The sequence below is a fragment of the Rhipicephalus microplus genome, chromosome 4 (assembly GCF_043290135.1).
Source record: "Rhipicephalus microplus isolate Deutch F79 chromosome 4, USDA_Rmic, whole genome shotgun sequence".
NCBI classification, from domain to species: domain Eukaryota; kingdom Metazoa; phylum Arthropoda; class Arachnida; order Ixodida; family Ixodidae; genus Rhipicephalus; species Rhipicephalus microplus.
The window spans coordinates 206663766-206690709 of NC_134703.1; the positions used below are offsets into that span (position 1 = coordinate 206663766).

At 44.7% G+C, this 26944-nt stretch overlaps 1 protein-coding gene across 1 annotated transcript in view; it reads left to right on the forward strand.

Moving 5' to 3' along the window:
- The first annotated feature begins 8932 nt into the window (after window positions 1–8932).
- Window positions 8933–26944, forward strand: part of LOC119172507 (uncharacterized) — a 297206-nt gene continuing 279194 nt past the window's right edge. The window contains exon 1 of the mRNA XM_075893950.1: window positions 8933–9069. Within this exon, the coding sequence (XP_075750065.1) occupies window positions 9015–9069 (55 nt within the window). The 5' untranslated portion in view covers window positions 8933–9014. The remainder of the gene's footprint in view (window positions 9070–26944) is intronic.

Consider the following 26944-nt stretch of genomic DNA (forward strand, 5'->3'; position numbering starts at 1 on the left):
CGGAGTGGAGCGTCAACTCATAGCTGCTTTCGGTCCGATTCCCTGTGCCACCTGTTCATGTAACTCGACCTTCTCTCAGGACGAAACTCGGGAAAAGCCCGACTTAGAGGATGCGATTCGAGCCCCTACCATCCTGTCATCTCTCGGTGACCAAGATGTATGAAACAATCACGATCGTGTAACTCTGCCTTGCACAGGCATTTATGCTGTCGTATTTAGAGCTCCTGAGAAGCACCGGCCCGACGGTGCAGCTGTGTCCGGCGAGTCCCTGATGGCAAGCTTTGCGCAATTCTCCGCAAGAGGTCTCAACGCAGGTCGTCCGGTCGACTTAGAGGCACCGGCCCCCATCCTACTGGACATTCTACTACCTAATGAGACAGGTCTTTCGGCTGAGTCTAATAACATCCCATCTGACCAGACGGAAGAGAATATGCGTGCGACGCATGCACTGCCTGAATTTGAAGAGTCTCCGATTTTCGGAATGGCTTCCGTCGAGGATCTCTTGCCAGTACGCAGCGTGGCTTCCGGAATCGCTGACTTTACATCGTCCGGGAGCCCCATAGCGACAACGCTCCGCAAGTCACGAGCTACGCAAGTCATGGCGCAGGAGTCACGCCACAAGTCAGCACGAGGACTTCACCCCAAGTTCGTGCAGATGTCTAATCGCACCGAAAAACATCTCTCAATCCGCAGAAAATTGCGCAGACGGCTGCATAAGGTGCTACTCGTTTCGTTGCCGGATCCACCATTTCCTGCCCTGTTTTCTAAAATGTGGTGGGACAAAGGAAAGCGTTCTGTGACCATGTCGATTCAGTCGGGGCCACCCCCCAGAACCATCTCCAAGAAAACCACACCACCGCAGGAAACTTCTACCACGAGAATGCCTGCTCGGTCCACCAAAGGAAAACCGAAGTCGAACTACTTTCTCCAAAAAGTCGCAGTGTGGCCGAGGCTGTAGACTGCCACGCGACAGTCAATATCGTCCCGCGGAGTCATCATCAACAAAAGGACCAACCAGGACCCAGTTTCCATCACGGCATGGCGAACGACCCGGGCGACATAGCCAGGGTCGGCCACCGGAGCCAATTTCGACAAACTTCCAGCGTGGTCGGGGCCGACCACGACGATGAAGCCAACCCCGCCCACCTGAAGCAATGTCAACTGCTGCAGCTAGCCTCACCCACATGAACATTGCCGTGTGGCCCATCGACAATGCTTGCAGTCATGGCCGAGTGCGACGACGAAGACCGAAACTGGCACTCTGGCACAGACGCGCATGCTAGGCGAGCGAGGAAGAAGAAGCAGAATAAGAACAGCTGGTCCAGGATTGGGTGTTGTCTCTTGTTCTCTGTCTCGCTCATTACAATATTTTAGTTTTGCCGTGCTGGAAGCACCAATAAAGTGGGTCAGCCTTGCTTATGGCAACTTAAAACGACAGTGGCAAGCTCGAAAAGTGGCGACGAATAAAGCAGTGGACTCGAGCTCAGTGGGTAGCTAAGTAGATAAAAATGCTCAATATACGTTTGGTTCCTTAAAGACTGCTTCACATTTAAAAACTGAATTAATTTTAACCGTCTTTAGTCAATCAAAAATTGTATTGGATGATAAAATATTAGCTGTTAAGGAAGCCGACATCAACCCAATTGTATTCAAGTGGAAAGTTGTGAGGTAACCGTAATGCATCGAAATCATCCCGAGTAATATTGTTACATGCATGAAAAACGTATATGTGTTCCCCCGGTGCATGCTGCTTAAAACTAAGTGTCCTTTTTTTAACGCTGTTGAACAAGTGCTATGCGTATGAAAAATCACTTGAAAGTGCGAGTGCGTCAAAGAAATTTTTTCAAACAAGTGTATACTTGACGGCTCGTTTTTCCGTGTTTTCACTCTAGACTAATGAGATCTAACAGACAATAATGCCAAGGAAAGTAATGGGGAAGTAATTAGACCGAATTGTTATGTATATGTGAAGAAAGAAAAGTAGGTGAAAAGATAACTTGCTGGGGCACGAACCAAACCAGCCACCTTCGGATTATCGCCGGTTCGCTTCCTGCCCATGGCAAGTTATTTTTTCATCCACTTTTGTTTCTTCACATTTACATCACAATGCCGTCTATAACTTTCCCCCCTACAATTTCCTCGGCATTATTGCCTGCAAAATTTGATTATATATATATATACATGTAAGGGAAAGAAGGGTATTGTTTAAGGGCTAGTTTTGTCGTGTTTTGACACAATAATAATAGGATTTAAAGACAATAATGCCAAGAAAAACATAGGGGAAGTTATTAAACCGAATGTTGTGTAAAGTTGAGAAAGAAAAGTGGGTGAAAAAATAACTTGCCGTGAGCAAGAACAAAGCCTGTGACCTTCGAATAACGCGTTCGATGCTCTACCATGGCCGCTATTCTCCCAGTCACTTTATTAGGTACATATGTTAATTTAAACGTGGGAGTGTCGCCCCGCCGCGGTGGTCTAGTGGCTAAGGTACTCGGCTGCTGACCCGCAGGTCGCGAGATCAAATCCCGGCTGCGGCTGCTGCCTTTTTGTTGGAGGCGGAAAGGTTGGAGGCCCGTGTGCTCAGATTTGGGTGCACACGTTAAAGAATCCCAGGTGGTCTAAATTTCCGGAGCCTTCTACTACGGCATCTCTCATAATCATGTGGTGGTTTCGGGACGTTAAGCACCACACATTAATCAAACGAGGGAGTGCCAGTGTGTGCCTTCAGGAGCCATGGCGGCTAGCGTGGTACATTTTTTTGAGCCTGTGTGGCGTCACGTAGCACGTGAACTTATTACAAGCTGGCAGCTGACCAATAGTCCCTCGTATACAACCTAAGGCACCAAGCCTGCCATTACGAGACCGTCGTTAATGATTAAGGGAAAGAATGGTATGCTTAAGGGCTCATTTTTAGTATAAGGGAAGTTATTAGACTGAATGTAATGTAAATGTGAAGAAAAAAAAGTGGGTGAAAAAATAACTTGCCATTAGCAGTAACTGAACCTGAGACCTTCGAATAATGCTACCATAACAAGAAAATTGCCATCGTGGATACTGGAAAACATGCTGGGCGCAGTGGAAATAATAGTGGGCATGGTGGAAATTATGATGGATTTGGTGGGACGTAGTGGAAATTATGGTGGATATGCCGGGACATACTGGGTGGTATGGTGTACAGAAGATGGATAAAGTGGAAATGATGGTGGAAAGTAGAGGCTAAATATTGGGCAATCGTGGTACACTCTGCCCACCATTGCGATAATGCTGGGAAGCCCTAAGCATATGGTGGGTGGTGCTTATTATGGGGGGCCACATGGTGTACCAAGCTGAGAAACTCTTCCCACCATTTCGATAATGCTGAGAAGCACTAAGCAGATAATGGGTGCTGCTTGTTATGGTGGGTCACATGGTGTACCAAGCTGAGAAGCTCTGCCCACCATTGCGATAATGCTGGGAAGCAGTAAGCAGATGATGGGTGGGCTTATAATGGCGGGCAATTTATATAGTGTATCAAGCTGGGATCTGTACACTACATGTTCTACCACCATGATTTCCACCAAAGGTTAGGCCTACCGACCGAGCCCGTACAATTGTGTTATCTATGCTTCTGGGTTTCAGAATACACAATTTAGACGATTAAGAATTACAATACAGCGCTGCCATGGCATCAATTAACCTAAATGAAGCATTTTTCATTGTGTATGGTGTCCGCTCAAGAAGTAACAAACATCAATGCGACTCGATTAAAGCACTTCCAAAGAACGTACGTCTCTTCTCACCGACAGCCGGTGGTCGCAATCGCCCGCACTTCTGTAGTTTTTATGTGAGAACTGAGACATGGCAATTCGTATGCTTGGGGAAACCAATATGATAGCGTAATGTTTCCGGCACACTGCATTTGTTTTGGCTGGCCAAGCCGTTTTGTAGTTGTTGCTATAGCGAAAGAGCTACAGCATTGCGCTGGCACGACCACCCTCTACGTTGCGCGAAAAGCATCCCAATACTCAATCAAATAAATTAGGTGGGCGTATCTATGGAATGAGCCTAGAAGCGTCATAAAGCGTGAGCAGATGTCTTCCTTTAGAACGAACGCAAAACGGATATTAAACTTAGCAGACCCCGCCGGTAAACTGTTGCTGCTCCCCAGTCCACTTGGTTTTTTTTTCTTGCAATTGTGAATTATAAAAAAATAGCACTGGTGCCATTAACACAACGGCAATCGCTACAGGCAGCAGTTGCTTGTGTTTAATAAACGTGCAATTTTTAGTAGCAGGTGAAGATCTCGTCTATGTCGTGTACACGACAAACATAACTGAAGTTGAACGGTAAGTTTGTAAGTCAACTAACTATTTAGAACACAACCAACGTCATGTCAGTAAACTCTTCCCATCTCCATTGTACCGTTCACTGTACTCCAATCTTCCAGGCCACGATGTGTTGAAACGAGTGCGCAAAATGTACATTCCACCGAATTCAAAAACATTCTTCTATAAACTCCACTCTGAAACATTGGCGGTAAACACATGGTTAGAAAGAAAAGGTATTTTCATTCCGTCTGTTAACTGTCGTCTATGTGATGTGCCGGAAACGATTGAACATTGCTTTGTTAGCTGCAAAGATGCTATACTGTTTTGGGATGTCCTTCAGCGAGCACTGAAAAAACGTTTCGTCATTAATTCTCACACAATACGTTATCTTCTGCCAGCAGCGCTTGATGAAGTACCATATGATATGTTTTTCCTCATGGGTATGCACAGCTTGTGGAAGACACGAATGCAAGACCGCAATGCAGAGCCCGCAACTTCTTCAAGCGCACATTTCATTCAAATGGCTATCCATCTAAAAAACATTTACGACGAGCTAGACTTTAGACCGGACTGGTACTCCATCTTAGAGAACTGTTTGACCTCACCCCTTTTTTGTTTGTATAACACGATGTGAAGAACACTTCATGTGAGGAACTCACGCTGTGTTAGCCATTTAGTGTTTATGAGTAACGCTTGAGCGCTTACTTTGGCAATTTGATTGCACTTTTGTTCGCTTGATTTTGTCTTTATTGCGCATCATCATCATCATCAACATCATCATCATCAGCCTGGCTACGTCCACTGCAGGACAAAGGCCTCTCCCATGTTTCGCCAGTTAACCCGGTCCTGTGCTTGCTGCTGCCAATTTATACCCGCAAACTTCTTAATTTCATCTGCCCACCTAACCTTCTGTCTCCCCCTAACGCGCTTTCCTTCTCTGGGAATCCAGTTAATTACTCCTAATGACCAGCGGTTATCCTGTCTACGCGCTACATGCCCGGCCCATGTCCATTTCCTCTTCTTTATTTCAACTATGATATCCTTAACCCCCGTTTGTCCCCTAATCCACTCCACTCTCTTCTTGTCTCTCAAGGTTACACCTATTATTTTTCTTTCCATTGCTCGCTGCGTCGTCCTCAATTTAAGCTGAACCCTCTTTGTGAGTCTCCAGGTTTCTGCTCCGTAGCTAAGTACCGGCAAGATACAGCTGTTATATACCTTCCTCTTAAGGGATAATGGCAATCTACCTGTCATAATTTGAGAGTGCTTGCCGAATGTGCTCCACCCCATTCTTATTCTTCTAGTTACTTCAATCTCGTGGTTAGGCTCTACGGTTATTACCTGCCCTAAGTAGACATAGTCTTTTACAACTTCAAGTGCACTACTACCTATCTCGAAGCGCTGTTTCTTTCCGAGGTTGTTGTACATTACTTTCGTTTTCTGCAGATTAATTTTGAGACCCACCTTTCTGCTCTCCCTGTGTAACTCCGTAATCATGAGTTACAATTCGTCCCCTGAGTTACTCAGCAATGCAATGTCATCGGCGAAGCGCAGGTTACTAAGGTATTCTCCATGAACTCTTATCCCTAACTCTTCCCATTCTAGGCTTCTGAAAACCTCGTGTAAGCACGCGGTAAATAGCATTCGGGAGATTGTGTCCCCCTGCCTTACACCCTTCTTGATTGGTATTCTGTTGCTTTCTTTATGAAGCACTATGGTAGCAGTTGATCCCCAGTAGATTTCTTCCAGAATGTTTATATATACTTCATCTACGCCCTGATTCCACAGTGTCTGCATGACGGCTGATATTTCTACTGAATCAAACGCCTTCTCGTAATCTATGAAGGCTATGTATAGTGGTTGGTTATACTCTGAGCATTTCTCTATTACCTGATTGATAGTATGCATGTGGTCAATTGTTGAGTAGCCTGTTCGAAATCCTGCTTGTTCCTTTGGTTGATTGAATTCTAGTGTTTTCTTTACTCTGTTAGAAATTACCTTTGTAAATAGCTTGTACACTACAGAGAGCAAGCTGATCGGCCTGTAATTCTTCAAGTCCTTGTCATCTCCTTTCTTATGTATTAAGATGATGTTAGCGTTCTTCCAAGACTCTGGTACCCTTCCCGTCAGGAGACACTTCGTAAACAGGGTGGCTAGTTTTTCTAACACAATCTGTCCTCCATCTTTCAGCAGATCTGATGTTACCTGATCCTCACCAGCAGCTTTGCCTCTTTGCATGCTCTCTAAAGCTTTTCTGACTTCTTCTATCATTACTGGTGGGGTGTCGTCTGGGTTACTGCTAGTTATTATAGTATTAAGATCGTGGTTGTCTCGGCTACTGTACAGATCTCTGTAAAACTCCTCCGCTATTTTAACTATGCTATCTATATTGGTAGTTATTTTGCCTTCTTTGTCCCTTTGTGCATACATCCTATTTTTGCCTATCCCAAGTTTCCTCTTCACTGCTTTGAAGCTTCCTCCGTTTTTTAGAGCGTGTTCAATTCTCTCCATGTTATACCTTCTTACATCGCATACTTTACGTCTATTAATCAACTTCGAAAGCTTTGCCAGTTCTATTTTGTCTGTTGTACTTGACACTTTCATGGTTTGACGCTTATTAATTAGGTTCTTCGTCGTTACGTGGGAAAGCTTGCCAGTGTCCTGTCTAACTACCCTGCCTCCAACTTCCACTGCACACTCCGTAATGATACTCGTCAGATTATCATTCATTGTGTCACGCTAAGGTTTGTTTCCTCACTAATAGCCGAGTACCTGTTCTGCAGCGACACTCTGAATTCTTGTACTTTCCCTCTCAGTGCTAGCTCATTGATTGGCTTCTTGCATATCAGTTTCTGTCGTTCCTTCTTCAAGTCTAGGCGAATTCGAGACCGTACCATTCTATGGTCACTGCATCGTACCTTGCCAACCACTTCCACATCCTGCACGATTCCTGGGTGTGCGGTCATTATAAAGTCTATTTTGTTCTTATTTTCGCCGTTAGGGCTCCTCCATGTCCACTTGCGGTTTTCTCGTTTTCGGTAGAAGGTATTCAAAATCCGCAAATAATTGCGTTCTGCGAATTCTACTGGTAGCTCTCCTCTGGCGTTTCTAGTGCCGATGCCATAATCTCCTACTGCCTGGTCTCCAGCCTGCTTCTTCCCTACCTTTGCATTAAAGTCGCCCATCGCTATAGTATACTGTGTTTTCCCCTTGCTCATTGCCGACTCCACGTCTTCATAGAAGCTTTCAACTGAAGCGTCATCATGGCTGGATGTAGGCGCGTAAGCCTGTACTACCTTCATCTTGTATCTTTTATTCAGTATAATTACAATACCTACCACCCTTTCATTAATGCTATATTATTTTTCTATGTTGCCAGCTATGTTTCTGTGTATTAGGAACCCCACTCCCAGTTCTCTTCTGTCTGCCAAGCCCCGATAGCAAAGGACGTGCCCATTCTGTAGCACCGTATAGGCCTCATCTGTCGTCCTAACCTCACTGAGCCCTATTATATCCCATTTAACACCCTCTAGCTCTTCGAATAGTACAGCTAGACTTCCCTCACTAGATAAGGTTCTAGCGTTAAACGTTGCCAAGTTCAGGTTCCAATGGCGGCCTGTAGTCCAGAGATTATTAGCACCCTCTGCTGCGTTGGAGATCTGACCGCCGCCGTAGTCAGTTGCTTCGCAGCTGCTGAGGACTGAGGGCCGTGAGTTATTTGGCGTATCCATGTGGGAGGTAGTGGCCAGATACTGCACCATGGTGGCCAATCCTTCTCTGGTGAGGGAGTGCGTTCCCGGTGGTGGTTACCGGTGAGGCCGCACCTAAGGCCTCTTAATGTAGTTTTATCAACACGCGATTTTTTTTCGGTTGGTAACTGCGCGGCACCGGGCACGTGGTCCGACTGTTGTTGTTTTCACAGATTCACGCTATTTTCCACTCCTAAAATTTTACATTTTCGTTTGTAATAGCAGTATTTGTAGCGGTTGAACTCCTTGTATCTTCACGAACATATAGACACCACTCTGACCCTCCTAGAACCAAAATTGCTAAATTTATAGGTATATATGTGCAGAGCTCACTTACCCGTGCTGCTGACGCGGCCGCTCCCGCTCCCGCAGTTGGAATAATCTGTGCTCATTGGCTAAGAGGTGGAGGAGCAGTTCCGGTGGGCTTAATTCGCTGTGGAAGCTGTTTCGCCAAACCCAGCTCAAGCAGTGACAGCAGTCCGGCAACACTGAGTGTGTCTTCTGAATAAGTCTCTTTTGACGCTCTCAGTTAAATTGGATGCTCGCGGTTTTTTCTACAGCTATCTCCGGATTTTAACGACTCTATTGAGACCTGATTTGTCGTCTTGGGGTGTGTAAAAGCCGAGATATGACTCGTTCTCCTCAAAGTGGCTTGGTCCCACACAAGATGGCGGCCCCCATATGGTCATAAGGTGGGAAAAATTGCTTGTGGGTTTGTTTTCGCCGGTCAGAAACTGGTAAGATTGAGCTCAGAGCCCGAAATCCTCCTTCTGCGTGATTTAATAATGTTACCAATATTTGTTGTGATTTTTTGCCTTTTCATTCAACCTTTGAGCTCGAGGGGCCAGGTGCTAAAGTCCCCTGTCAACATGGCAGCCCCCATAGGGCAGATACACGTGTTACTCACAGTTGATTTTCGGTGAAGAAAAACCGTTTTTTCCCGCAGATTCAAGTTAAGATGGTAGCGGCGAGGCTCCGGAACGTCCCAAGAAGAATCGAGGGTGGTTTTCCAGGTGCGTAGTAGCTTTTCTTGTGGAATTCCTCATTTGATCGAGGTGGAGCCAGTGGCTGCTGTTGGTAGGCTAACCGAAGTATGGTGGAGGAGCAGTTTCGGTGGGCTTAATTCGCTGTGGAAGCTGTTTCGCCAAACATTGCGCAAGTCTTTATTAAATACCATGAAAAAAAATGTTGGTATGGCGCAGTGGTTAGTGTCTTCGAATGGAAATCTGCAGGTTGCACGTTCGATCCTTCGTTGCACCATGTTTTTTTTACGAGACGGGTGTTTTTTACACCGTTTTATACAGTTCTTTTTTATTTTTTATGGCAGCTCGTCCCGGCAATTCTGACGTCATTTCGCGCTCAAGCGTTGCCGGCACTGCAGCACCCACCATATTCCACCATGTGCCAAGGTGGACGTTTCTCACCATTCACCCACTACAAAAATCCCCTATAATGGCGCGTGGTGGTTTACACCATGCCCACCATTCATTTTTTTTCCGATAGGTACCTTTGTCAGCCGGTGTATATATATATATATATATATATATATATATATATATATATATATATATATATATATATATATAAGGCTTATATGCAGAAGAATAACTTCGGTTGCCGCAAGGTTATAAATATTAAAGTAGATGCGCTTTCACATAACAACTGTTTATTGTGCCGACGTTTCGACAGGAACCCTGTCTTTTTCAAGGCATAATACTATTTACACATGTTCCATGCCTTTTTATATCCTGTCGAGACAGGCGGGGAGGGGTCAATTGAGAGAGAGAGAGAGAGAGAGAAAAAGAGAAGAAAAAGAAGAAACAGCGAAACGGGAGGACAAACATTAAATAAAATATAGAAAATCTAGGAGAAGAAGCAAGACCGACATGGCGTAATTAGAAAGGGGCAGCATTTCAACAGAGTAGGGCAGAGGTAGATGAGGAATGTCATCATTGTCAACAATACCTCCCCCGCACCCACACTTCCCCAAGTGGGCAGGGAGCCGCCGTTTTTGTATTTCACCTTTCCGTGTAGTCCGCTGGCGGCTCGTTCCTCTTTGAAGTGTATGACAAGTTAATGGGGAGGGCTTAAGCGCTTTAAGTGCATGCTGGTGGCATCGGGAGGAGCGAAAAAGCCGGTGAATGAGGCACCGCCATCGATATTCATTATATGCATTGGCTCCTTGTCAGTGAAGGAACAGAATGTGCGTTAAAGGATTAACGAAGGAAAAAAAAAGAAGAACAGGGGGGGGGGGGGGGGAAGGGAGACTGTACCACTCCGGGACAGTCACCACACAGTTGCGGCGCACTGGGAAGACATGGGCGCATGCACGAAAAAGTTAACGAAACCACCTAGCTGTCATCTCCTTGTCAGTGAAGGAACAGAATGTGCGTTGCAACTTAAAGAAGAGAAAGAAAAAGAAAAAAAGAAGGGGGGGGGGGGGGACCGTACGACATCCGGGACCACTTTGTGCGTTCCGGCTGTGCTTGATGAGGCAAATCATTTCTATGTTGTCAGATGCATAGGCCAAAAGCTTTGTTAGCGGGTAATATTATTGTCGTAATGAAACCGGACTGATTAAAGAGAAGCGTTTGCGTCTTTTAGCGGTCGTAACGCAGACAGAGTGCCTGGGTGTTCATTTATTCCGTATTTTATCGTGTTAAATTTGTAGATAAAATAAGATTCCCGTTGTTCCCGTTCTCTGATTGTTCGAAAGTTGTTTTCTAGTAGTGTAACCCTGATGTCATCAAAGCTGTGGTCTTTAAATGTGCAGTGTTTTGGAAGTGGAAGGCCTGGAAGAGATCGTACATGTGCCCGATGGTTGTTGAATCTAATTCTAAACGGAGTGTCTGTCTGGCCCACGTATTGCTTGTTACATACCCCACATTCCAGGAGGTATATGACATTGTCTGAGTCACAGTCTAGTGCACCTCTTATCCTGTGCTTAAAATCCGAGTGGGTGCTTTTCGCCACTGTCGTTGTCTGCATGTGTTTGCATACCCTGCATCTGCTTTTTCCGCAAGGGTGACACCCAATTTGAGGTTTCACACCTATCTTTGAATTTATTAAATGATCCTTTATATTTTTCGGCCTTCTGTATACAACACAAGGAGGAGAAGTGAAAATTTTGGATAGTCGCACGCTCTGTTCCAATATGTTAAAGTGTTTTCTTAGGACCTTGTTTATGTTCGGTGGGTTGCTCGTGAAAGTTAATAGCAAGTTTTTGTTGCGGTGTTGGTCGGCGTTTCTCTGGTGGTTGAGAAGAATCTGGCGGTCCAGATTTTCAGCTTTTTTGATGGCGTCATCGATGATAGCTGGCGGCTATTCTTGATTAAGGAGTACTTCGCGCATATGTGTGCTGTTTTTGTGGAAGTCCTCGGGGCGGGAGCAGATTCGTCGAAATCTGTGTGCTTGGGAATAGGGAATGCTGGTCTTGCAATGTCGCGGGTGGCAGCTTTTAAAGTGCAGGTATTGTTGCCTGTCTGTAGGTTTTCTGTATACGTTAGTTACCAACGCACCATCGTCAACTCGAATGAGTACATCAAGAAAGTTTATTTCAGTGTTAGAGTAGGTGTGTGTAAAATAAATGCTGGGGTGTACCTGGTTGAATGCCTGTATGAACTTGAGGAGCTCATTTTCCGAATGTGTCCAAATTATGAATATATCATCTAGGTACCGTTTATAGAGTAATGGTTTGATATTACAAGATGAAAGAAATTGGAGAAAATTGGAACCAATTGGGTGAAAAAATATATATATATATATATATATATATATATATATATATATATATATATATATATATATATATATATATATATATATATATACAGTCTCCCCCCCTGTTCTTCTTTTTTTTCCTTCTCTAATTTTTAACGCCCATTCTGTTCCTTCACTGACAAGGAGCCATTGCATATAATGAATATCGATGACGGTGCCTCAATAACCCAATAACCGGCTTTTCCATTCCTCCCGACGCCACCAGCACGCACTCGAAGCACTTAAGCCCTCCGCATTAACTTGTCCTAAACTTCAAAGAGGAACGAGCCACCAGCGGACTACACGGAAAGGTGAAATACAAGAACGGCGGCTCACTGCCCACTTGGGGAAGAGTGGGTGCGTGGGAGGTATAGTTGACAATGACGACATTGCTCATCTACCTCAGCCCTACTCCGTTGAGATGCTGCCCCTTTCTAGTTACGCCGTGTCGGTCTTGCTTCTTCTCCGAGATTTTCTATATTTTATTTATGTTTGTCCTCCCGTTTCGCTGTTTCTTCTTCTTGTTGTTTTCTCTCTTTCTCTCTTTTCTTTCTTTTTTTCCTTTTTTTACTTTTTTTTTGACCCCTTCCCTCCTATCTCGACAGGCTATAAGAAGACACGGAACATGTGTAAATAGTATTATGCCTTGAAAAAGACGGGGTTCCCGTCGAAACGTCGGCACAATAAACAGTTGTTATGTGAAAGCGCATCTACTTTCATATATATATATATATATATATATATATATATATATATATATATATATATATATATATATATATATCGGCTGGGCTGAGTAAGGCAATACTTTTGCCCCCCCCCCCCCCCCCACTCGGGAAGAATTTGGTGCGCTGCTGCTTGCAGGAAATGCTGGGGAAAGAGATGACTGGTAGTAGAGGGGTGAATATCTGCTACCGGACTTATTAATCGGGACCACCATCCCGACCTTCAAGTCAGCAGGTACCTGATGGGTGTTTAATAATTGCTGAAAAATTCTTGAAAGTAGAATAGATGAATAACTAACAGTTATTTATCTTCAAAATGCTGCCAGCGAAATTCTGGCAGCATTTTGCCCCAAAAAAGAAGCGTTTTCATAATATATGTGTAACTGGGACTATCGTAACTAATAAAGAAACTATTGCAGAATAATTTAACACGTTTTTTTGTTCAGTGTTTACAGATGACGATGGGAGAAGGCCATGTTCAAAAACGCTTCATGATATCGCACCAATAAGTGACCTTGCAATATCTGAGGAAGAAATCTTGTCTCTGCTTCTTAACATAGATCCCAAAAACACGCCTGGTAACATACCTAACGCGTTCCTTGTGAGGTATGCTGAATGGTGCTCGGAAGTTTTTGTGCTTCATTTTTCAGAAGTCACTGTCACAGCGCGCGCTTACAGATGACTGGAAATTTGGAAAAATTACCCCTATACCCAAATCGCCTAACATTTCTCTCGTCTCCACCTATAGACCGATTTCTCTGCTTTGCTCGTGCGCAAAGGTATTAGAACATATTATATTCAAGCATCTCTCAGTTTTTCTCGAGAAACATAATTTAATCAATCACCGACAAGACGGCTTTCGAAAAGGCTTCTCAACCGTCACACAATTGTTGAAAACCGTTCATGACATTGCAGCTGTTCTAGATAGGCAAGGCTAGATTGACATGAATTTCCTAGACTTCGAAAAAACATTTAATCGCGTGTCGCATTCAAAACTTCTCGCGAAATGTGAACCTATACTAAAAACCGTTCATTAACTTCATGGATTGAGGTCTACCTTTCTTATAGAAATCAAATAATTTCTATAAATAACGTCCAGTCTGATTCACTCCAGTCTGAGCAATAAATAACGTCCAGTCTGAGCAAGCTAGTAAACTTGGAGGACCGCAGCCGACGGTCCAACCTTGTTGTACATGGCATCGCGGAATCAGCTTGTGAAGAGGAAGAGTCACTGAAAACAAAGGTTATAAGCAATGTTTTTAAGAAAAATTCGGCGTTGAGTGCAAATCAATTGCTCGCATCCACCGCCTTGGGCGAAAAGAAGGTCAGAGACCAGTTATTGCCTACTTTCAGGATTTTGTAGAAAAGCAGGCTGTGTTGAAAAATGCGCATAAACTGAAGGGAACGAATATTTTTGTACAGAATGATTACAGCCAAAGCACTTTGCAAAAACGCAAGCTTCTCTGGGAAAGCGCGAAACCCGAGCGTGATAGTAAAAAACGCGTCCTGCTAGTTCACGATAAGCTTAAAATTGATGAAGAAGTGTACATCTGGGACAACGGAAGGAATCATAGAGTTCTGCTGCCCTCACAGCCTGCCTCATCAGCACAGAAAAGCCAGCGTTCACCAGAAATTGCAGCAGCGGCAACTGCAGCAGCGGCACAAAATGCGTCAAACGGCACCACGGCAGATTGACGGGAATCAAGGAGCGCCGACAAAGAACTAAGAATATTAAACCTAAACGCTCAAAGCCTTGTCAACAAAACTGATAAACTTGAATATTTGCTTTTAGAACATAACCCACACATACCAGTTATAACAGAAACATGGTTTCATAATGACATCCCCGATTCTATTGTAGTTCCTGCATCCTATCAAATCATACGCCGCGACCGCCCTTCTCGTGGGGGCGGTGTAGCTATTGTCTTAAAAAGTTCCATTCCGCATGTTATCTTACCGGAGATACCAGACCACGAGAGCCTATTTTTGAATGTAAACTGTTGGGGTCATAATTTCACGATATGCGCGGTGTATAGGCCTCCAAATGCTCCGTCCAGCTATTTGCAAGTACTTCACGATGAATTATGTATGTATAAAGACAACCGGCTTATTCTATCTGGTGACTTTAATCTTCCCCAAATTATTTGGCTTAACACGAAATCAGTGTTTGATGCTGTTACTAACCCTCTTCTTGATGTTATGCTCAGGTGTGACTTAGTTCAAACAGTTCTCGAGTACACAAGAGTTGCCGGAAATGCCCGTTCAATATTAGACCTTGTTTTTGTTAATTCAAGCACACCCGAATATAGTGTCTTTATCAATAGTGGTATCTCTGACCACATGAGTGTCTTGTCTTTTCGTTTAGGGGGCGTTAAGAAACACCGAAAACAAGTCAATAAGGTAGTGAAAAATTATTCTAATGCTGGTGATCCATCAATCTCAGACACACTTTGGAATCTTTGTGACAGCCTGCCCAGTTCCGTTGAAACATTGTAAAATACCCTGAAGTCTACCGTTCACTTTTGCATTGACAGATATATTCCTACCAGGAGTGTCCATACTAACCAAAACAACCCATGGATACCAAGAGAAATCATTCATCTTCATCGCAGGCTTAAGCGTACCAAACGGCGCCACTCCCCTTCCAGCAAGTTAACCGCATTGAAAACTCTTCTTGCCTCCAAGCTTTCTGATGCAAAGGCTAAATATTTCTCGCAAACGCTTCCAAGTTTTATAAAAAGCTGTCCAGAAAAGTTCTGGCGTTACTTAGGTGATCGTCCTAAAGACGTCCAACAGATATCAATTAGCAGTTCTGTTACCGGTGACTCGGTCGCTATCGCTAACCATTTTAACCAATATTTTCACTGCGTTTTCTCTCCAATCTAAGATAGTACACCGTACAACATGCCTCTCCCAAATCTGTCCTCAGAATTTATAATTGTTGAGGGTGTTATTAACATGTTACTCAACCTAAAAATTAGATCTTCCGTTGGCCCCGACAACATACCCAATGCCTTCTTGCACCGATACGCTGAGCCGCTAGGGCATATTCTTACTCACCTTTTTAGGTTATCATTTGACTGTACCGAAATTCCTGACGACTGGCGCATGGCCTGTGTCGTACCAATCTTCAAAAAAGGGGACCGCCTCTTTGCAAACAATTACCGCCCTATCTCCCTGACTTCTAGCATCTGTAAACTCTTCGAACATGTAGTATCAGATTTTATTGTCTCGTTTTTAGAAGCCAACAATATTCTAACGCCTTGTCAGCACGGGTTCAGAAGACGCTTATCTACGCTTACCCAGTTAGTAACCACTATTCATGAACTTGCGTCTTCACTCGATAAGGCTGAACAAATCGACGTCATTTTTTTAGATTTGAGCAAAGCATTCGCCCGCGTTCCTCACAGTAAACTAATCTTAAAGCTTCAAAAAAAAAATCGGCTTCAGGGCGCGGGTTCGAATTCCGGCTGCGGCGGCTGCATTTCCGATGGAGGCGGAAATGTTGTAGGCCCGTGTGCTCAGATTTGGGTGCACGTTAAAGAACCCCAGGTGGTCTAAATTTCCGGAGCCCTCCACTACGGCATCTCTCATAATCATATAGTGGTTTTGGGACGTTAAACCCCAAATATAAAAAAATTGGCTTATCAATAACACTCATAAAATGGATCCAGTGCTATCTGTCTAACCGCAAGCAGTTTGTTAAAATCAGTAGCTGTTTTTCCGATACTCTCCCTGTAACTTCCGGTGTTCCTCAGGGCAGCGTGCTGGGACCCGTACTCTTTTTAATTTATATCAATGATAGTTCGGACGTCATCGACGCATCGTCGATTGGTTTAAAGTTGTTTGCGGACGACTGTGTACTCTTTAAACGAATTTCATTCTCAAGTGACCAAAGTAACCTGCAATGTAACCTTGATGCTGTCTCTGAATGGTGTGAAAAATGGTCCATGGAACTGAACTGTGACCAATCTGTATTGCTTCAGGTAACTAACAAAAAAATGCATTCACGTCCTCCTACAGGCTCAATAACCACACGCTGAAACAATTAGACGAATATAAATATCTAGGAGTTACTATAACAAGCCGACTAACTTCCAGTCACATTAACAAAATTTGCGCATCGGCCTCCAGAAAACTCGGGCTCCTCAGGCACAAACTAAAAGCCGCTCCTCCACGTGTTAAATTGCTAGCTTATAATTCAGTTGTTAGGCCACAACTCGAGTACGCAAGCGCAGCATGGGACCCATTCCTTAAAAAAGACATTCACAAATTAGAAATGGTGCAAAGAAAGGCAGTCCGGTTCATCTTTAACAGCTATCATAGCCGAGATTCTCCATCGCTTCTCATGGAAAACAACAATATAATGACCCTGGAACACAGGAGGCAGGTTGCGCGTCTAAGATTTCTGTTTTTGCTTAATTCCCAACAATTCAATATTAATTCAGGACTTTATATTCAGCCCCGCTTATCTCGTTCAACTCGAAGCACTTATGAGCACAATCTAACTCCAATTTTTGCACGCACTAACCTTTTGAGGCACTCCTTCTTTCCCCGCACAATCGAGCAGTGGAATAAATTGCCTGTTGATGTGTTTGCGGCGCGTGATGTGTCGGATTTTGAAATGCGTGTACTTTCTGCAATATTTTAAACATTCACTGTGCCGCTATGTTTCTTTGTGTACTGCTATTTTTTTTCACACTTGTTGGACTGTTTTCAGAATTGTGTACCAATTTACCATGCGGATTAATGCTTTCTATGTAATTAATCCCTGCCCACCTGCTTGGTCTTCGGACTGCAGTATGTTTTAAATAAATAAAATAAAAACGACCGGTGAAATCGGGAATCCCTCAAGGCTCAGTGCTTAGGCCACTTCTTTTTGTAATTTTTGTAGATGGCATTGCCAATGATATCCCGGTTTCTGTTAAGGTATTTGCAGATGATTGCATTAATTATCAGGAAATACGTAGTGCAGACGACCAGGTTCTTTTGAACGCAGCGTTAACGAAAATATCTTCTTGGTGTGCAGTGTGACAAATGAAGAATAATGAAAAGAAAACGGTGAAAAGAAAACGGGAAAATGAAAAGAAAACGGGAATAATGAAAAGAAAACGGGCAGTGTGACAAATGCAGAATAATGAAAAGAAAACGGTGAAAAGAAAACGGGAAAATGGAAAGAAAACGGGAATAATGAAAAGAAAACGGGAATAATGAAAAGAAAAACGGAATAATGAAAAGAAAACGCGCAAGCGGCTTCCTATGAAACACTCATATTCCATCAATGGTAAAAAACTATCGTTTTTTAAAACTTATAAATATTTGGGGGTTGTATTGAGTGCAGGTTTTAAGTGGAATGAGCATGCTGCCTACATTGAAAAGAAAGCTTTACAGAAACTAGCATTTCTAAGACGTTCTTTGCGCAAATCTACCCAAAAATTAAAATTAATTGCGTATAAAACTTCTATCCGTCCAATCCTCAAGTACTCATCTGTGGTTTGGTACCCTCGTAGCCAAGTAAATATTAAAACTTTTGAAATTATTCAAAGAAAAGCAATCCGATTTGTATATAATCGCTACAGTGCTCTTACGTCACCGAGTGAACTGTTGAAAAAAGCTGACTTGGATACATCGCAGACAAGACGGCAACACGATCGATTGAAGTACATGTTTCTACTTTACCACGAAAAGCTATGCATAGACAAGCACGCGTACATAAAAACGGTTCACCGCCGATCAACTCGTTCCGAGCATCCAAAAAAACTCAAGGAACATTCCTGTCAAATAAAAGTCTTTAAAACTCATTTTTTCCGCGCACTGTCACAAATTGGAATGCTCTTTCTGCCGATCTGGTGAACTGCGAAACCGTTCAGTCGTTCATGGAAAAACTTAAACACGAGCAACTCACTTGACTTTGATCTTTCTTTGCGCTTCGCCCTCTATTATTCCACCGCGCATCCTGAACAGGCTTTCATTTATGTTCCACTTTCTATCACTTTTTTCATATCAATGCGTTGTATTTTTAAAATGTTGCCAATTTTTGAACCGTTATATGATATTTGGTTCTTAGTTCTGTATGAGCAGATGTTTGTCATCGTAGTTTTTTTTTTTTGTACGTGTACGCGTAAACTACTACAATTGTGTAAACACTAGTGCTTTACTTTGATGCACTAGTTCTTGATGGTGTAGCTCTACGTGACGTGTTTCCTTTCCTGTTGTATCTTCATATTTGTTTCCTTTTTTGTATCACTCACCCCTGCCTAAGGCCTCATGTGGGAGGCCTTAGGCAGGGGTGATAAATAAATAAATAAATGTACTTTTAAAAAACTTAGCATTATTTTAAGCTGAATCCGAACTTGATGACAACTTGAGACCGTTAATTACATTTTCAATCCCAAGAGGCTAAAGAAACTAAAGTTTATAACAGGGTAATTGCAACACTCAAGATGAGAAAATTCGGGTTTAGAAAGCACGACAAAGTTGTTGCAGAAAGCAGAGTTAGAAAGCTAGGGGCATACATCATCAGGTACCGGTAAACTGGTGAAATTGATCAATGCCACGGAATTGTTACTAGAAGGTTTCATAGCTGGCCAAAATTTTTTTGGATCGTTCGCAAGCATTGTGGGCAATGTGTGCATGTGAAATACCTTTTTGGCAAGCTTTATTGCCGATATATAGGCGCTGTTCCCCACCTTGTAGGCATCCCATTTCGAAGCAAAACCACTTTGTTTGGCAATTCGTTACACTCGCTTTTTTGTTAAAAAGCCTGTTGTAACTGTGCGCTGAAGAAGGGTTTCTTAACATTTTAGGATATTTCACTCGAGGGGACAAATTTGTTGGTCAACTGAAGTATTTTCTTTTTAAGAATAATCCATTTCTCGTCTACGGTGTGATCATCGAAACGGTTGAAAAGGGGATCAAGGAAGCTGGCTAGCTCAGCATTATTGTCGTCAAAGTTCACCTTCTCAAAGCGATAAATTACCTTTTTTTGGCAGTTCGTTTTAGCGTGCGAAGTAATAAGTTGAATGAGAGACCAAGGTGTTCACTTAAGCCTGGTATGCATGCAACATTAGTAACTATATCAAGATGAGAACACAAGATTAGTCGAGGAGGTTAGCGGCATTGTTCGAGATTCTCGCTTGTTCAACCACTAATTATGTCAGTGAAAATACGGAGCCGAGATCAAGGAATTCCTTACATTGTGAAGAAAACGGATTACAGCATGGAGGATCAGTATCCCAACATATATTGGGGAAGTTGAAATCCCCCAATAGTGTAATGGGGTTAGAAGAGTGCCGCAAAGTAAGCGTATTTAACACATCATGAAGCTGAGCAGCGAACGTGGATGGGTTAGAGGGAAAACGGTAGCAAAAAACCACCGTAATTTCATGGTGGCCGACATCGAAGCAGGCACACACAACTTCAAGGTCACTCTGAATGTTGGCGTGATGACACTGTAAAGATTTAGAAGTAGCTAAATCTTTACAGCTACCTCCACCCTGACGAGCAGTGCGATCACAATGAAACTTAAAAAACGTGACAAAACAAAGATTTCACAATTTTGTCCATGCGAATGTAGCCACGTTTCGATTAATGCAATAATGCTAGCATTACAGCTATCGACGAGCGAAGTAAGCTCCTCGCGCTTGTTTATCACGCTTATAGCGTTAGCAACAAGCACTGAGGCTAGTGCTATTGAAGGTGCGTCACTGCCCCTCGCGTGTTTTAATGTAGGAAGGCGATATAGCGAATTGACAGGTGCACTTGCGTGATCCGCAACACGAATTTGAACCCGCTTAACGTTGCCACTTGTTGGGTCGTACATAAACGCTGCTTATTAATGGAGAGTTTGTTATACCGTAGTTTAAGTATTGAAGAATCAGGCTGGTTTTTACCGAACTCTAAAAACTTTATCCTGGCGAGTCGGCGAGTAATCCTCGGATGCTAAAATGTTGTTACTTTTCAGCATGCTGCGGGACGAAAGTATGATTTTTCTAACTTTATAGTTTGATAGCTTCAGGATCACAGGGTGGCATTTTGCGTTTCAAAAACTCTTATTTCGATGCGCCCATTCAACCGAATTTAGCGGCAGCGTATTTCCCATTGCAGACGACAGTGCTTCCAGAGATCACTGTTCAGTTTGTAGCCACGATTCAGGGAAATCGGGTATGACGTACAAGACAAAAAATTCACCGTCGCCCACTTAGAGGCTATTTTGTGCGCTCACAGACCCAACGCAGACCCACATCGAAACACGGAAACACTTACAAAGGGCAATCCATTGCTTTGAAGGTAAAGCAACCCAGCTGGCGCACAAATTAAGCAACCAATATCTTTGCTGCACGCAAGACCAGCGCGAATCGGCGTACTCCTACGCGGGTGCAGAGAACGCGGAACTGGACCGCTCATTTGAGCTTTTTGAGCTTCGGGAAGCTCTGACTAAAATGAAACGTGACACCGCTTCGGGTCAGGACAAAATTACCGTGAAATTATTAGCTAACCTTTCCGGCGCGGCTTATGAATTACTATTAAATTATTTCAACTCAGTTTGGTCAGGGGATGTCCCATTCAGTGAAAGACTGCCCTAGTCACATTTATACCGAAACCTTGAAAGGCCGTGAACACAGACAACCTTCGATTTTTTTTCTGACAACATGTGCGGGCAAACTGATGGAGATGATGGCGTGGGGTCGTTTACCTGATTTTATGGAAAATAAACATATTGTGGCATTTAGTATACCCATCCTCTTCATCTGTACATTATCAACACTATCACGTGTTGCTCTTGCATCCTCATCGTTGTCACGTAGCATCATCATCTTGGTTCGTTCATCGTAGCTGTCGGCTGAGAATTCTTCGGGCATAATAAAGATCTTCCAAACCAAGACTGGTGGTGGAGGGTGCTGTTAGATCCTTTGTCATCCTCTCGACCGCTCTAGCCTCTGGAGCTACGTTTACTTCGCCGCTTGAGCCAGTTGTCCGGAAACATGTCGCACCAAGATGAGGTTTTTGCTGCAGCCGTTCCCACTCTGCCACCGCGTGCCGCACCTTCTCAGGTCAACATCCTCCTGCGTGAGCCCCATTTCTTCACTGGTATGCGCCGAGAAATGGACGTGATTACTTGTGTTCTATACAAACTTCATGTAGTGTGGACACATTTCTCGGCGGTGTGGACCTTCACTATTGAAAAACATGGACTCATTGTGTGAGAGTTGTGCTATGTACATATGTATAGCCTTATGTTTGCTAGAAATTATGCGATGTCGACTTTTGTGCGAGAGGAGTAGCCGGAGCCACGCTTTGGCATCAACCCCTCCTTATATACATTTATTTTAAAAAAAAATGTGGAGGAACGGCTGGACGATTTGGAACGTGTCGGCGCTGCTAACCTGTGGGATAACACCTACAAACTCACTGACGTCTCATTCTGCCTCATGGGCGTCGCGAGGACGTGGTTCTTCAACCACTTCCTCGACATCCCCGACTGGTCAGCCTTCAAAGATCAGCTTTGCCATGTCTTTGGCACACCGGCTGTTCGTTCGGCTCTCGCAAAGCTCTCGCGGCTCGGAAACAGCTCATCGGGGACTCGTACAGATCCTACATCGAGTATGTTCTTTCACTTTGCCGCCGCTTTGACACATTAATGGAAGAGTCAGACAACGTACGCCAGCTTAAGGGGATTGCACCCGTCGCATTCAATGCCCTTGAAATCCAAAATCCCGCTACCGTTGCTGACGTTGCGACCACCTGTCAGCGCCTCGAAGAACGTGAGTCTAGGCGCGTACAACCGGACAGCGACGCGGCCCGTATTACGGCTGATCCAAACCTACGAGACATGATAACGCAAATATACGCGAAAAATTAGAATCAATGAGATTCACACTACCTTCAGTGTGTCCCATTCAGTCTTCTTCAATGTCATTGTGAGATATCATCATGGAGGAGCTCACGTACATGACCCACATGGCCCATCTGCAGCCCACTGTCACTTACTCTCCCACTATTCTCGCATGTCGCCGCCACACCATCAGGCACCGTCAGCTCGACGTCGCCGCCACGAACGTACGCGTCAGTTGCTGCCGCCCCTCCCACAAGATTTCCCACGAGCTTTTCATCACCACCGCCTGAGCCGCCATATGTCCCTCTCACTGCTCTCTCTTCCGGTGCAGGTAACCCAAGCTACTACCCTCCTTATCGATCGACTCGCCTTACGAGCTATTATTGCGGCCATCGTGCTCATACTTTATGCTTTTGCCGCAAGCGTTAGCAAGACCAGCGCCGAGGGTACAACATACGGACCGACACTGGTTACAGCCCAGGCAACAACGATTCGCCCTTCCGCTCTCTGCACTGCCCGTGTGCGAATCGACGACAATTTTCACCGTATAAAATTTGCTGTGCTCTCCCCGTGCTTCCACCAACTCAGGCTGGGACTTTTTTTCGCTGCTTCCGTGACTGTTTGTTGTGCACAACGGGTCGTCCATCTTACTGACACAGACTACTTACTCAGCGAGGAAACCTACAGGCCACTTCGACTCATCACTGCTGTAGACATTGAGCTACCACCACAAGAACAGCAATTAGTCTGAGTTTTGTCCAACGACGTCAACTCTGGTGACATTTTGGTCACTCCCTCACCCCATTGTCTTAATAAAGGCATGGCTGTCGCATCATGTGTGGGTCGCTTCATTAATGAATCAGCTGTCCTCGCTGCTACAAACACCACACTAGATAAATGTTTACTGCCGCGGTGCTCTACTGTCACCTGCGTTGCCAATGTGGAGCCTGTGTACGTCGTGCCTCTTACCCTTGTCTCCTCCAAAGGCCATCTTGCTGATCATGCTGCTTTCTCGGCCTTTACAGCAGCCATCAACTAAAACTTGACAGACTAACAGAAGCAACAGCTGCTTCCCAAGAAACACGAAACGTCGTATAAACTTCTCGAAACGACTAGAAAGGTATGCGGACATCTAGGTATGATATTTGACGTCGAATAAACGTTTTTGAAAGAAAGTTTTTTAGAAGAAGTTGAGAAAACGTTCTTTACAAAAAGTATTTTTAAAACGTTTAGAAAAAGTTATTTTTTATAACTTTAGGTACAATTCGCGGATGAAGTTCGCATGGTTTTCCAACAAATCAATTGATTTGTTGGAAAAGCATGCAAATTTTTTGACGTTTAATTATCCCCCCTGGGCGATACTACCGCTACCGCACATCGTATTCAGACCGACAGAACATCCATTGTGCACCGCCGTCCGTACCGCTTCTATCTAGCCGAACGAAACTTATTGAGGAAAACGCAGACAATATGCTCAAACGGGACATAATCCGACCCTCAACCAGTCCTTGGCCATCTCCTATCGTTCTGGTGCGCAAAAAAGACGGTTCAGTACGATTTTGCGTGGATTACCGAGCACTCAATAAAATCACTAGGAAATACGTATACTCATGCCACACGTCGACGACGCCCTCAATTCCTTACAATGTGCCTAATCCTTTTCGAGCCTCGACTTGCGTTCCGGCTATCGCAAATACCCATGCACGAAGATGATAAAGAAAAAACTGCGTTTGCGACCCCGGACGGCCTATGCAAGTTCATTGTTAAGCCGTTTGGTCTACGCAACGCGCTTGCAACTTTTGAGCGCATGATTGACACCGTGCTGCGTGTCCTGAAATGGGCCTATCATACCTCGATGACATTGTGGTCTTTTCATCGACGTTTCCTTAACATCTCAAACGCTTGGACTAGGTCCTGACTTGCCTTGAGGGTGCTGGTCTTTAACTTAACACAAAGAAGTGCCGTTTCGTCAGCAGATCTATCAAGGTCTTCTGTCATGTCGTGGACAAGAACGGAACTCGTCCAGACCACGCTAAAACTGCTGCGGTGCCATTTTACTGTGTCATGGTGCTCCACGCGTATTGCTCAGTGACTGCGGAAGGGCCTTCCATCACAACTAGTGAACGAACTTCTTCACACCTCCGGCAAAACAAACAAGACTGCCTCTAGTAATCATCCCAAGACTAACGGCCTCGCCGAGTGGTTCCACCGCACTCTTGCTAACATGATCACCACCAAATATCAACCAGACCACAACTGGGACGTAGTTCCACCATTCGTCACTTTCGCCTACAATACAGCCATTCAGCTGACAACCGGTAACTCACCCCTTTACCTAGTTTATGGAGGCTCCCCTACTTCTTTCCTGGACGTCTCTTTCTTTACCTTCCACGCGAATTCATCTCCATCCTCATCAGGGAAATACGTTTTACGACTCGCGCAGTGTCGCCAACGTGCTCGTGTAATTACTGAAGCCCCGCAGCAAGAGAGAAAGCTAGTTTATGATGAATCAAATTGTGCTGTATCCTTTCAACGTGGAGACTAAATGCTCCTCCTGACACCTATTCACACACATGGCTTGTGCGACAAACTGCAGCCACGGTTTATCGGGCCATACACAGTTCTTGGAAAGACTTCACCAGTGAATTACCGCGTGACGCCACTTGTAACCCCAGTCTATCACAGTTATCGAACTACTGAGGTCGTCCATGTCTTTCGCACATTCAATGCACGGGTTTCGCCCGTACAGATCCGCGCAAGATACTGTCCTTCTGCTTAATCGGGATATCATAGACCCTGTCGAATGCCCTCACAACGACAAGGTTGTACTCGCCTTGGACTTGAAGGGGGCGTTTGGCAATGTAAGTCATAGGGTAATTTTAACACACCTTTCACAAACTGGCTGTGGCTTGAGAGGATTCGAATACATTCAGCAGTTTTTAGCCAACAGACAATCCTACATTCGCATACAAGACAAGGAACACGGTTCTTTTCTCATAGAAACGACATGTGCACCACAAGGTGCGGTGCTGTCTCCTTTTTTATTCAATCTGGTCATAATGCATCTGCCGGCTCAGCTGGGTGATGTTGCCGGTATAAAACATGCGTTGTATGCTGATGACATCACCATCTGGGCCATGCAGGGTGCACTCGGAGACATTTAGGCGAACCTGCAGCAAGCCGAGAGCATAGTCGACCGCTATGCTGGCCAGTGTGGCCTTCAGTGCTCTCCATCCAAATCAGAATTTGTGCACATACGCCTCTCACCCAAGTGCACAGCCAAAATTGAACTCTCATTGGAGACAGGCCCAATCCCCGAACAAAAAGAAATCGGGGTACTAGGGCTCTTTATTATTCATAACAAACGATCAGACACCACATTTGTTAAACTCCGGAAGGTGGGTGACCAGGTGGGCCGCATGGTCCGCCGGGTCTCTGATAAACACGGAGGGCTATGGTGCAGAGATTCCTTGTGGCTGGCACATGCATTTGTAACCAGTAGAATCTTGTATTCTATGCTATACCTCCAGCCATGGAAGCAAGACGAGGATGTACTTGAAGTCATCGTTCGCAAAATTGTATAACGAGCCATCGAACCTCTCCGTGAACACCTATAACCAGCAGCCCCTTCCAGGCCTGGGCATGTTGAATACGTTTCGGGAGCTTCGAGAAGCCCACCTCACAAATAAACACACTCGACTTTCACAGACGGTAGCGGAGCGCTGCCCATTAGGCCGCCTACACATACAACACATTCACATCACGGAAAATCGCGTTCAACTCCCATTCGAGTGGAGATGCGCCCTCCACGTGCGTCCTCTTCCAAACAATAAGACTAAAGAAGACCACAATGACTGGCGCGTTCCGTGGGCAGAAGCCCTGGCCCGCTATTATGAGTCAAAATCCGGCGTGTTCTACGTAGATGCCTCCAGTTCACACCCTGGGGGCTGGTAAACGGCCACTGTCGTACTCGAGAACCAAACAGTTAATGGGCTCACGTTTTGAGCCCGGGACATAATCCATGCGGAGGAAGTCGCATTGCAATGGCCGCTTGTCAACTAGGTCGCAAATTATAATCTTCGACTCTCGAGGGACCTGTCGAAACATCGAGAACGGCGGTGCCGCATACCTGCCCTACCGCTTATTGCAACGTTCGGACTATCACAGAATCCCTGCACCCCGCCGTAGAGTCTGGGCTCCTGCTCACATGGGACTCGAAGGGAACGAAGTAGCCTATGCCGCCGCCTAGGCGCTCTCTCACCGGGTATTCCCACTCACCTCCCTCGATCAGTACGACCTTGATTCAATTTGGTGTATTCGTTCCGCAAAATTGTGGACTATTACCAATTCGATCATTGCCTTTACCCACGCCCATGAAAAGGCCCACATAAAGCGGAGGAGCGGCTTTTACTCCGACTCTTCACGAACACTCTGCTGTGCACAGCAGCTCTCAAATATTTCTAACCGCCATTTTCCGGCAGCTGCTCACACTGTGGGGAGGCGTCTTCGGACATCTACCACATGGTGTGGGCCTCGCCCGTGCAACCCTGCTGTACCCCCTATACCCAA